General features: G+C 43.6%; 1 protein-coding gene across 1 annotated transcript in view; it reads right to left on the reverse strand.

Moving 5' to 3' along the window:
- Positions 1-1,971: 1,971 nt before the first annotated feature.
- SLC35E3 (solute carrier family 35 member E3) overlaps positions 1,972-12,842 on the reverse strand; it is a 34,976-nt gene continuing 24,105 nt past the window's right edge. Inside the window, exon 5 of the mRNA XM_035002189.1 lies at positions 1,972-2,644. Coding sequence (XP_034858080.1) covers positions 2,603-2,644 — 42 coding nt within the window. The 3' untranslated portion in view covers positions 1,972-2,602. The remainder of the gene's footprint in view (positions 2,645-12,842) is intronic.

The following is a 12,842-nucleotide window of genomic DNA, read 5'->3' on the forward strand; positions in this document are numbered from 1 at the left end:
ACTCTTGGTTTGGGCTCAGGTCGTAATTTCCGGGGTCCTGAGATGGAGCCCCGCATAGGGCTCCATGCTCAGCTGGGAGTCTGCTTGAGTTTCTCTTTCCCTCTGCTCCCTCCCCGCCTCTCTCATAAATAAATACATCTTTAAAAACGTGTCAGCACTTAAAAGTTATAAACCCAAACATACCACGTAAAAAAGGAAGATAAATCAATAATTTTTTTGTTGTTGTTGTTTTAAATAAACTCTACACCCAACATGGAGCTTGAACTCACAATCCCAAGATCAAGAGTTGCATGCTCTACTGACTGAGCCAGCCAAGCCCCAAGAATAATTTAAAAAAAAATAAACTATTGTCGGGGCACCTGAGTGGCTGACTCTTGATTTCAGCTCAAGTCATGATCTCAGGGTCCTGGGATCAAGCCCCACATCAGGCTCTGCGCTCAGTGCAGAGTCTGCTTGTCCCTGTCCCTCTGCTCCTCCCCTCTGCTCTTTCTCTTTCTCTCTCAAATAAATAAAATCTTAAAAAAATAAATTCTTGTCTGTTTTTAAAAGTAAGGCTGAGGGGTGGGGGAATTGGAGAGATGTTGGTCAAAGGGTGAAAACTTGCAGTTAGAAGATGATTAAGTTTTGGGGATCAACTGCACAGCGTTGTGTTTATCGTTAACAATACTGTATTATATACATCAAAGTTGCTAAGAGACTAGGTCTTAAATGTTCTCACCACAAAAAAAAAAAAAAAGAAAGAATTATGCGAGGTGATGGAGGCATTAGTTAAGGCTATGGGGGTAATCATACCACAACACGTACGTGTATCAAAGCTGTACGTTTGTATAGCTTACACCTGCATAATGTTATATATAGTTGTCCTATAATTGAGATAAACTATATCTCAATAAAAATAAAAGATAAAAAATAAAAGCAAGTGAAAAAAAGATAGATTAATGGATACATATTTACCAGAGTACCAATTTACTTGTTTTCTGATATATTTTCTAAATCAGCAGCTGTTTAAAACATGTATTTCTAAAATTTCAGTAAAAACAATATTATATAAATTGTGCAAATAAATCACTTGAAATTTAAGTAGAGTCTTTATCATGATTAAAAATTAAGTTAAAAAAAAAGTAAACTAGAATCTAGACCAGAATGTTGCCCAGCATGGGTGAAAACAGTCATCTAGCTCAACGTAAAGAGAGAAATCCTGTGTGACCAATCAAGTCATGAGCTTCTTCAATTATCACTGCAATCCTATCTGCTAGGTATCAAAATATTTTAAGCAGGAATTTGGCTGTGGTCCTTAATTCATATATTTAACAAATCTGTACTGGCACAATGCAAGGCATTTGAAAGGTCACCTGATCAAAATAAAAAGTCCTGGGGTGCCTGGATGGCTCAGTCCGTTAAGAGTCTGCCTTCGGCTCAGGTCATGATCCCAGGGTCCTGGCACTGAGCCCCATGTTGGGCTCCCTGCTCAGTGGGGAGCCTGCCTCTCCCTCTCCTGGTCCCTCTGCCCCTCCCCTTGCTCTTGCTCTCTCTCAAATAAATAAATAAAATCTTAAAAAAATAAAAAATATTAAAAAAGAAAAAGTCCTTGCGTTTTGGGAGCTTGCAGTGCAGTAAAAGAGAAAGACTACAAACAAATATCTAATTGCAAATTGGGATGAAGCTTTAGAAGGAAGAGAACTGGGTTCTTAAAAGAGAGACTAAAAGGGGCATCTGGACAGAGAAGTAGATACAGACTCCCTGAGATCTGCATGAAGGGGAGTTCCACAAACAGAGGGTGGGGACAGCTTTGCAGCCAGACGGAAACTCTGACGGAGACACCATAACTAATAATCACTCAATTAGTCATAAGGCTGCAGTGTATAATAGGTGATATATTAACAAGAAAATTCTTGCTCCTATATGTGTTATTGCGTAACATTTTAGTATTTTGCATATGGCCATGTTCTCTGGCCTTTAGATTGAAGGCTCTGTGATGAAAGGAAATGTCTTCCATTTACTTCCATTTTTCTGGGTTAGTACAGAGTACTACATGCAGAAGACTCTTAACTCATGCTGCCAAATGCATAGAGGACTATTTCTTTGAGACTACCTCGTTGGGAAAGTCCCCTTGGTTAGATTGCTTCACCAGGGATTTTGTATTCTTAGCATCTAACAGCATGTCTGTTATATTCAGTGCTCAATACATATTTGTGGAACCATGAAGAAAAGACCAAGTGAATGAATACATTTCTCACTACACTCACGTGTCTATATCCATGTGTCCAATTAAACCACTCATTTAATCATTCAATCATTCAACAGATCATCACTGAACACACGCAGCGTGGCAGGCATTGTGCCAGTGTTGGGAGTACAAAGATGAGCAGAAACAGACAAGACTCTACCCTTGTGAAGCTTATAGTCTGTTAGGTATTACAAAAGTCAGAGGTAGAAAATTGATCAAGCATATTCTGTGTTTATTTTATTGCCAGGAGAGAGTTCCTTGATTTAACCACATAATTTCCAGAAGCTCCGAGCAGGATTCTTGGTGAACAGAATGCAGAGTCTACTATTAGGGCTGAGATGTAGACAACAAAAGGCTGGTGGACTGGCGTTGGTCTCAGTGAGGAATGTGGTTCCGTTGCAGGCCAGATGACAGTGCCTATAACAAGGGAGTAAATCTAACTTTGAGTTAGGTTTGCAGCTTCACCCAATGCCTGTGGATTGGAGCTGAGGGGAGTTGGGGGGGTAGGGAGGGTGGGCTGAGAAGAAGCAAAGCAGAGAAGATTCCATAAAGATTAAAGAGATGCTGCTGGGTCAGCGCAAACATCTCAAGAATATGACATGGGTGGTCTCACTGCCCTTGTTTGGGGTAAGGCTGTCCTTTCCTACCCAAGCTGACAGTGAGGTCCCCTTCCCTTCCCTCCTAGAGAGGGAATCTGCATAAGTTCGGCAGTAGGGCATTCGACTTTTGTGACCTCCTGACAGGACCGTGCAGAAGTTAGACAAATCCCTCCAACCAACCTGCGTCGCAGAGATAGAGAACCTGCCAGAGTGGATCATTCGGTTTCACAGCTCATTGCTCTTTATATCTCATTTAGAATAAGACAAAAGCTTCATAAAGATTCAATGCATCTGTGACTGCTCAAGTTGAGAGCGAAACTTTTCAGGGGAATTATTCAGAGAAACTCCTTTCCATTGAGCTACTGTTCTTTCCTCAAGTGACAGATGTGATGTGTCAGTGGCTCTGACAGCTTCCGGTTCTCCAGACCCAAAGTAGGAGGGATAAATTCTATACATTATATACCAAAAAAAAAAAAAAAAGAAAAAAAAGAAAGAAAGAAAGAAAAGAAAAGAAAAGAAAAAGAGAAAAGAAAGAGGAAGAAAGAAAGAAAAGCTTTTTCATGCACTAACAAGGAAGTTTTTATCTATTGAGTGATTGTTTTCTCAAAAAGAGGCTCTAAAGATTAGAGGTTCTGTGGCCAAAACCCCTGGTGTTCTAGCTTTGTCACCACTTTCCTAGTCTCAGCATGCGTCGGTTTCCTCATCTGTAAAATGGGGATAACAGGATTGTTAGAAGGATTAAACAAGTTAGTACATATACTATTATAATTTTTAATGATAAGAATATGGAATCCCCCTTGAAGGAACCACAGGGGTCATAAAAAATACTGCCATTATCCAGAACAGACTAATCTCTTTGTCTTTTTTTTTTTTGAGATTTATTTATTTATTTTAGAGAGAGAAAGAGAGAGAGTGGAAGCACAGGGAGGGAGAGAGAAACTTCAGCAGACTCCCTGCTGAGCTCAGAGCCCAACATGGGGCTTGATCTTAAGACTCTGAGATCATGACCTGAGGCGAAACCAAGAGTTGGGATGCTTAACTGCGCCACCCAGGGGCCCCTCTTCCTTAAATGCCAAGCTATTTCCTGCCTTGGGGCTTTGGTCCTTGCTATATCACCTTTCCAGAAACCTCTTCCCCAGTCTTGGGCATGGCAGACCCCCTTCCACCCTTGAGTTCTTGGGTCAGAGGTCATCTCTTCAGAGAGGCCTCTTCCAAAGCAGCCCCTCCTCCATCCTTAGCTACTGTCTATCCCGTTCCCAGTGTTTATTCTCTTCACGGAATTGATCACACTCTGAAATCACCTTGTTTACTTCTCCCCTTGTTGGGCGTCTTCCGTCACTAGAACGCAAGCTCCACAGGGGCAGCGGCCATGACATCCTGAAAGCCTAGGGCAGCGCGTCACCAAGCTTCGAGTGAACCTCTTGCAAGGGTCTTGTGAGGGCAAAACTCTTCATAATAATACTAAGACTTGATTGGCTTTGCACTGACACGTGCGGACCAACTGACGGTGAGAAGACAAGGGTGGGCAAAACTCCTGGCCCCGGCTGTACCAGCCGTCACCGCATTATTCTTCACTACCGTGCCCTCCCGTGACACAACAAAAGCCAGTTTCACTTAAGAGTCGCTTAACAAAGTCCTTGAAGAACAGTCACAATGATTCATATTATGTAGTCCCGACCCTTGAATACAGGACTTTTCAGGAGCCTGGGTGATACAAAGTACACAGAGCACTGGGGCTGGGCCCTGACGTAGGCACGCGGGGACCTCAAGGAAGAGCTCTCCCCTCGTCGAGTTGTGAACTGCAGTTTTCATGGGACACCATTGTTTCTTGAAAGAACAGTGACGAACTATGGGCAGAAGCACAGAAGGAAAGATGCGGTTTTGAGAGCTAACTGCTTAGGGCTGATCGCATCTAATAGGTGACCAGCACTATTTTACCCACTGGTAACAGACACGTTTTCTGCTCTCTGGAAGCTTCTAAGAGAATAAAGAGTCGAGGTCAGGATGGAGATTTGCCTCATATTTGAAGCAAAGGGCTAGGAGGAGAAAAAGAGTTCAAAAGGAAACCATTTAGGAAACGCATTAATTAAAGTAACATCTCTGTGAACCACTAGTTTATTATTAGCAAAGCAGAGTGGTTAACGGCTCTAGGCCAAAATGGAGAAACGATCCTCTATAACTGGAACCATAATCGTTTTTTTTTTTTTTCCAGCAAAAGGAGATTCGACTTATACTGATACTTTAAGGATCTTGCTTTTTTCCTTTTACAGAGAATCCTTGCTCATCCAGAGAATGTTCACCATGAGAACATTCAGAATTAATTGGCAAGCGGCGGTATCGGATACCCGATTACAAATACTCTGTCAGATTTATAACGAGAATTATGATTAACTTTTCACCCTTGTGCCATATACATTGTTCATTCCCAAAGTCACTTAAGTTTATATATTGCAGTCACAAATCTTATACTTTTAAAATAATGCTCTTGATAAACTCCTCTTGAATTTCTCTTCCCCCAAAGATTTTCGCCACAACCACAGTTTAAACAAGGCTTCCCTGCTCTCTCCCCTCTGTGTCCTGACTGTGCATTCATTCCGTGTTGGCCCAGAGTCTGGGTCTGCTCCCTCTGAACCAGTGCTTGAAGACGTAAATGCTGGAGAAGACAAGCCTCCGTTTCAGAGGCTGAGGGCAGCATACTGCATTCCTTCAATCTTAGGTCTGATGGAAAAAGTTCTCTAACCCAAAAATAAGCAAAGCTGTCAGAAGAGCATATAGAAACTTTTAAATTTTTTTTTTAAAGATTTTATTTATTTATTTGACAGAGAGAGACACAGCGAGAGAGGGAACACAAGCAGGGGGAGTGGGAGAGGGAGAAGCAGGCTTCCCGCCGAGCAGGGAGCCCGATGTAGGGCTCTATCCCAGGACTCTGGGATCATGACCTGAGCCGAAGGCAGACGCTTAACGAATGAGCCACCCAGGCACCCCGAAACTTTTAAATTTTTAACAAAAAGTGTGACTTTAGAAATTACGCATTGAGAAGATTTTAAAACAAAATTTAGAACTAATGTAAAGAAAAAGAGTAACTCATCTAGGATAAGCCAGATGTCCTGCCTTAGGAATAATACTAGAAATGACAGAAATTTTGGGCACCTGACTGGCTCAGCCAGAAGAACACATGACTCTTGATCTCAGGGTCTTGAGTTTGAGCCCCACATTGAGTGTAGAGATTACTTAAAAAATAAACGTAAAAAAAAAAGATAGAAACTGGGGCCAAAGAAGTGGCCCAAAACGTCTCCCTTGCTCACGCCCTTTATGCTTAGTGGCAACCCATATTTATTTATTAATCACATTTATTTTTTTATTCTTTTAACTTTCCTGAGAAGTTCTGCAAACAGCTTCATCAGGTCCCTGCTCCTGAGCTGTTCTCCTTCTCATATGATGCTTGCTTCCATCCTTTCTGGATCCAGGCACACATCTTGGACAAAGACTGTGGTCCTACTCCTTCTCATCCCACCTGTACTGCCATCCAGAGCCTCCGTGAAGCTACAACATCACCGGGTCCAATAACTGTACCTTGAAATCTACATCTGTCAGCGGATAGGTTCCGATCCTTCACCTGCCACCTGTTTCTGGCGCATCCAGAATGGAAGGAAGAAAGACAGAATGAAAGACGGGGAGACAAGGAGGGCAATGCCAGGGCACGAGAAGCTCTCGCAATTTTTAGTGGGTAATTCAGCCCTGAATTTTTTTTTTTTAAGATTTTATTTATTTATTTGAGAGAGAGAGAATGAGAGAGAAAGAACACATGAGAGGGGATAGGGTCAGAGGGCGAAGCAGACTCCCTGCCGAGCAGGGAGCCCGATGCGGGACTCGATCCAGGGACTCCAGGATCATGACCTGAACTGAAGGCAGTCGCTTAACCAACTGAGCTACCCAGGCGCCCCAGCCCTGAATTTTAACAAGAGCTCTCTTATTCCTCCCACTCCCCCTCTGCTTTCCCTTCTCTAAAGCGACAGTGAGGTTCGGGGGGATTCTTAAGGGAATTAGTAAGAACAGCTATAAGGAGGGGCGCCTGGGTGGCTCAGTTGGTTAAGCGACTGCCTTCGGCTCAGGTCATGATCCTGGAGTCCCGGGATCGAGTCCCGCATCGGGCTCCCCGCTCGGCGGGGAGTCTGCTTCTCCCTCTGACCCTCCTCCCTCTCATGCTCTCTCTATCTCATTCTCTCTCTCAAATAAATAAATAAAATCTTTAAAAAAAAAAAAAAAGAACAGCTATAAGGAGATGCATGTATTCAGTGCCTGGCTCTATTCATGGCAGTCAGTAAAACAGATCCCTATCTCTGTGAAGCTTACATCCTGGTGGGAGGGGGCAAGAGTAAACAATATATGAGCACATGAAAATGGTACAATGTAAAGATACATGTTCTATGGGATAAAGAAAAAGTGGGGCAGGGGCAGGAGATTTCAGAGTGCTGGGGGAGAAGGTGAGGTACTCTGCAGTAATAAGATCAGGATAAGCCTCACGGAAAATGTGAGGTTTTGAGGGAAGTCTAGAATGGAGAGAGAGTTAGCCACAGAGACAATGGAAAAGAGCTTTCCCCGCAGAGCCTGAGCAAACCCCCCAAGGTGGGAGTGTGGCTGGAGTGCGCGGCGACAGCATGAAGTCCTGGTGGCAGGGGCAGAGGAGGCGGGGAAGGGTGAGAAAAGAGCTCCTGTACTATACGGCCTGAGGCTGCTGGGAGGATTTGACTCTGGGTACAACGGGGGCGCCATTATGTGACTTCAAGCAGAGGCATGACAGGGCAGGCCAACTCTAGCTGCTGCACGGTGAACTGTGGGCAGTTCAGGTAAACGTGGGGAGATCCTTTAGGAGACCATCAGAGTAGCGGTGGAGATGGTGTGAAGAGGTTGGATTCTGGCTGTTTGGAAGGCAGAGCCAACCAGCCTGCCAGGGTGGGTAAGAAGGTGAGAAAAAGAGAAATGTCAGTAACAACTTCAAGATTTTTCATCTGATGGGATGCCTGGGTGGCTCAGTTGGTTAAGCAGCTGCCTTCAGCTCAGGTCATGATCCCAGGGTCCTGGGATCAAGTCCCGCATCGGGCTCCCTGCTAAGCAGGGAGCCTGCTTCTCCCTCTGCTTGCCACTCCTCCTGCTTGTGATCTTCCTCTCTCTCTCTCTGACAAATAAATAAATAAAATCTTTAAAAAAAAAAAAAAGATTTTTCATCTGAGCAAATGCTAAGATAATGTTGTGGACAAAGGGGTTTGGGGTCGGGGAAGAGCAGTTCAGTTTGAGAGATCTCTTAGACCTCCTAGTGGAGATGTTGAGTAGGCCATCAGATAAATGAGTTAGAGGTGAGATGCCCCAATCTTATTGCCCCACAGTCTTCTTGTCCCTCCACTAAACTCCCTGGCTCTAGTGGGCCGGAGAGGTCTGGGAATTCAAAGGCCCTAACATAAGACCCATTTTAAGCCACGTAACCAAGAGGCCAGTCTGAGTGAACCACAAAGCTCCTCATAATCAAATCACTTTGTGGCCAAAACTCTGGCACTTTCTCCCGAGATGGGGAGAAGCAATCCTCCAACTGTTTGGAAACCAGTTTTTTACTTTCAATCCATTGCAGGCTGATACTTTTATAAAATACAAAGTCAAATGGCTGGCTGTCATGGTAATATCAAAGTGCTAATAAAGTTTCACAACACTTACTCTCAACTTCTGAACTTTGTTTGAACGGGTAAGAAACTGTTCATGGACTCACACTGGTCCATACCTTAAGTGGCACTAGTCCAGAAAACTGTTATCAGATGCGTGATCCCGTAGTTCGTAAACCCTGCAATGGTCATTCTTTGAAGAACATTTCTAGCATGTTCCAGATGAACATCTTGACTTCCTTTGATTTCTCTGATCCCTTAGAGTAGGGGAAATTTAGATTACTCTACTTGAATCTTCCACCGGGAAAGAGGGTGAGGCCAAGGTTGGGTTAGAATGGAAACAAACATGATGACATTTGAGTACCCATGATGACAGGACTTGTCATACTTCCATGGGGCCACACAGTGCAGTGTTGGGGGAGGAGAGGACAAAAGTTGTAGCCCATAGTCTCCTCGGCAAAATCCCTGAGTTTCAGAACAGCATTGAGCTTTCCAGAGGTAAGAGAGATTCACAGGCTTGACATCCCTGTGAGGAATGCTATTTGAGTGCAGGCACTGGATATCCTGATATTCTTTATTTCAGAAAAATGGTCCTGTGTTTGGCTGAAGAGTTTTCCATGACAATCACTTCATTTCTTCCCAGCACACAGGCTCTCACTAATATCCACAGTCCTATGTGTGTGGGCAGTGGGAGGCCCTCTAGTGAAACTCCATTCTCCTATGATTTTATGGAAGTCTTAGAGCATTACTAGGAAGTTTTTCCTTGGTCCTCTCATAGAGTATCTATAGAACCTTCCAAGATGGAGGCATAACCTTTAAGTCATTGGTGAGAGTGCTTTCTTGATCTACCAACTCAACTTGAAGAATTGGGGGAAATACTGGGAATGAGGTACTTACTGAATAAGTATAAGGCTGGGGCTGGGGCAAGGGGAGTACTGGGTAATTAGGGATGATCAAAATCAAGGAGCAAAAAGACGACAGTGGAGGGCCAGGTAGAACATGTCCCACCTAACTGGAAAGTTTCTTCCTGTTAGAACTGGTTCACTCACCCCAAGGCACCAATAGCTTCAGGTATGGACTCCATCTATGTGTCCCCATGTCCACCAAACGATTTCTTCTCTCCCGTCCACCTGGCCCCTAGGGTTTGGTGTTCTATGGACTGCAAAGATGGCCGGGGTCAGGCTAGCAAGTACTCTAGTTTTGTCTTTAACCAACTGCATTCACCTGTTTCTTCCTGGGTTTTAAAGTCTAACAGAGCAAGTCCTCCATTCCTGCCCCTTTCACCCTCAAATTCTCATTGTTATACCTTCAGCAGCAAGTAGCAATTAAAAGTGGCTTAAACTAATAAGGGTTTACTTTTCATCTAGAACAAGAAGCCTGGAAACAGGTACCTAATGGCCTTGTTTTAGCAGCTCAGCACTTTCAGATCAGGTTCTCGTCAACTCTCCTCTACCAATTAGTACAAGTCTAGACATCCACAGCTACATTCAAGGCAGGAAAAGGCAGTGCTGGCCACATCTGCCCCTTTTAGCAGGAAAGCAAAACACTCCCCAGAAATCCTCAGCGATCTCCAATCACATTTCACTGGCGAGATCTTACACGACTATCTCTAACTATGTGGCAACATGGTGAAAAGAAAATTTAGCATTTCTACCCTCTGGAGTAGAAGCAAAGAATGGGAATGGGTGTTTGGTTAGGAAATCAACCGTGTTTCCACAGCATTTTTTGCCTTTTTTTTTTTCTCTGTATAACTTTTTGTTAAATTGTATAAAACATCCTGATTCTGGCAAATATGGTCAGCGAGCCACTCCATGACTAAGAACTCTAGTCCAAAGAGGTTAGTCTTTCTTCTACAGTCCAGGCAGAGAAAGACCTGGAGAGTCTGATCGTTCCCGTAGTAAATCCCAGTTTGGGAGACCCCAAATCTCAACAGACTAATTGATTTTGAGCCTCCCATCTCCTGGGAAGACCACTCCCCATCACTCTCCTATACCAAACCGCCAACACTAACTTTAAGTTGAGAGAAGGAGAATTGAGAAAACAGGAAACTGACTTTGGGGAGTGTAAGAACAAACAGGAAAAGGAAATTGAAAACATTTGTTTGATACAGATCATTTGATTGTAAAAGAAAAAATAATTTTGGAACACCTGGGTGGCTCAGTCATTTAAATGTCTGACTCTTGATTTCGGCTCAGATCATGATCTCAGGGTCATGAGATCGAGCCCCAAATTCAGGCTCTATGCTGGGGATGGAGCCTGCTTAAGGTTCTCCTTCTCCCTCACCCTCTGCTCCTCCCCAACCCCTGCTCTCTCTCTCAGAAAAAAACAAAATAACAAAACAAATAAAAAAAGAATTTTTATGGGTAATAAAAATTCAACATTTAAAAATGCATATGAACCTAAAGCTGCTCTAAAAAAATAAAGTCCTTAAAAAAAAAAAAAAAAGGAGGGCATAATCCTGGCTGGTTAAATAAATAAGCAGTCTTGTTCTTGTGGCGTACATAGTATTTATGAGATTTTTAATTAAATAGAAAAATGCAAATTACTACGGTTTGGGTGATGTGCTGTTTTCCAAATTAAAAACTGCATATACAAAAAAAATCCCTCAAACAGCCATAAATAATTTGGTGAGTTGGCAATAATTTACCTTTTAAGGACTTCATATGAAGTGTGAAGCAATTTCGATAAATCAAAGGAAATCATATGTCCTCTAACATAACAAATATGAAAATAAATTACATTTAATGTTTTGCATTTTTTTTTAAGATTTTATTTATTTGACAGAGAGAGAGAGAGAGGGAGCACAAGTAGGCAGAGCGGCAGGCCGAGGGAGAGGGAGAAGCAGGCTTCCCGCGGAGCAGGGAGCCCGATGCGGGGCTCGATCCCAGGACACTGGGATCATGACCTGAGCCGAAGGCAGACGCTTAACGACTGAGCCACCCAGGCGCCCCTTGCATATACTTTCTAAAAACAATCCACCAGTAAAAAAAAAATGCACATGAACAAGAAGAGTTCTTACAAGGGTCAAACAAAACCTTTCTCGTTTAATCAAATCTGTTCTCAACATAAACAAATGAGAAATCGAAATTTTAATCTGAAAAAGCAGAACCAGGGGATTTTGGAGATGAAGAGTCCCTTGGAAATCATCTGGATCTAAGCCCTCATTTTGTAGATGAGGAAACTGAGAACCAAGAGTCAAGCAAGATAGGCCACAGTCAAAGGCTGTCTATGTGATGGCAGAGGCTGGGCCTGAACCCACGATCCTGGCGTCCAGGCTCACCCATTCCACCGAGCCGCACTAGCTCCAGACTGGACTGGTCTTTTTCTTGGCAGGGTTATCTTGCAGTAATAGAAACCAAAAATGCATAACTGATCATCCCTTAGTGGGCTTGCGAACTTTTTTTTTTTTCCCAGAGCATGCTGGCAGTTGGTAAAAGTAACTGTTGATCTTATTAATAGCAACCCATATTTCAAAAATACCTTCAGGAGCGAAAAAGGAAACTCCTCCTCAGGACCACACATCATCCCTGCTACAGAAAGAAGTACGTGCACTACTTGCAGAGTTACTCAGGGTATTTGGCGCTTTACAATTTTACTTATAATAAATTACCATTATGGTCAGTCGTAGACTCACACACAAAAAGCCCCCTGCTCATGTCAACCAGCACTCAGGATCGCATGCTGCAACAGCAACAGAATTGTCGATACTCGAGGATTCCGTATGTTCTCACACGCTGACCGGGCCCTCTCCAATCTGCATTTGCTACCATCACTCCGCGGAAACGGCCTTACTAAGGTCAACAGTGAATTGCCAGCAAACGCAATGGTTATTTTTCTGTGCACATCTACCTGAACCTCTCAGCACTGCTGTCACATCTGCCCACCCTCTCTCCCATTACCTTAGCCTCGGCTCCCTCCTATCTCTTTTTCTTCCTTCTCAGAACTATATTCCTCCACCGGTGTTTGCCGGGGTTCCTCACAGCTCGGCTGTAAATGGTCTTCTTGTTTTATACGGGCCTCCTAGGCAGGCCCATCCTGATCTGTGTTTTCATCTGTATCAGTCACTCCCTGTGAACTCCCCACGTACTATCTCCATTCCAACTAAAACATTTCCTGACTTCTAGACCTGTGTATCTGATTATTTGATTAACTTTTTTTTTTTAAAGATTTTATTTAGGGGCGCCTGGGTGGCTCAGTTGGTTAAGCAACTGCCTTCGGCTCAGGTCATGATCCCAGGGTCCTGGGATCGAGTCCCACATCGGGCTCCCGGCTCAGCAGGAAGCCTGCTTCTCCCTCTCCCACTCCCCCTGCTTGTGTTCCTGCTCTCGCTGTCTCTGTCTCTGTCAAATAAATAAATAAAATCTT

The sequence above is a fragment of the Mirounga leonina genome, unplaced genomic scaffold, assembly GCF_011800145.1.
Source record: "Mirounga leonina isolate KUSES-001 unplaced genomic scaffold, KU_Mleo_1.0 Mir_126, whole genome shotgun sequence".
NCBI lineage: Eukaryota > Metazoa > Chordata > Mammalia > Carnivora > Phocidae > Mirounga > Mirounga leonina.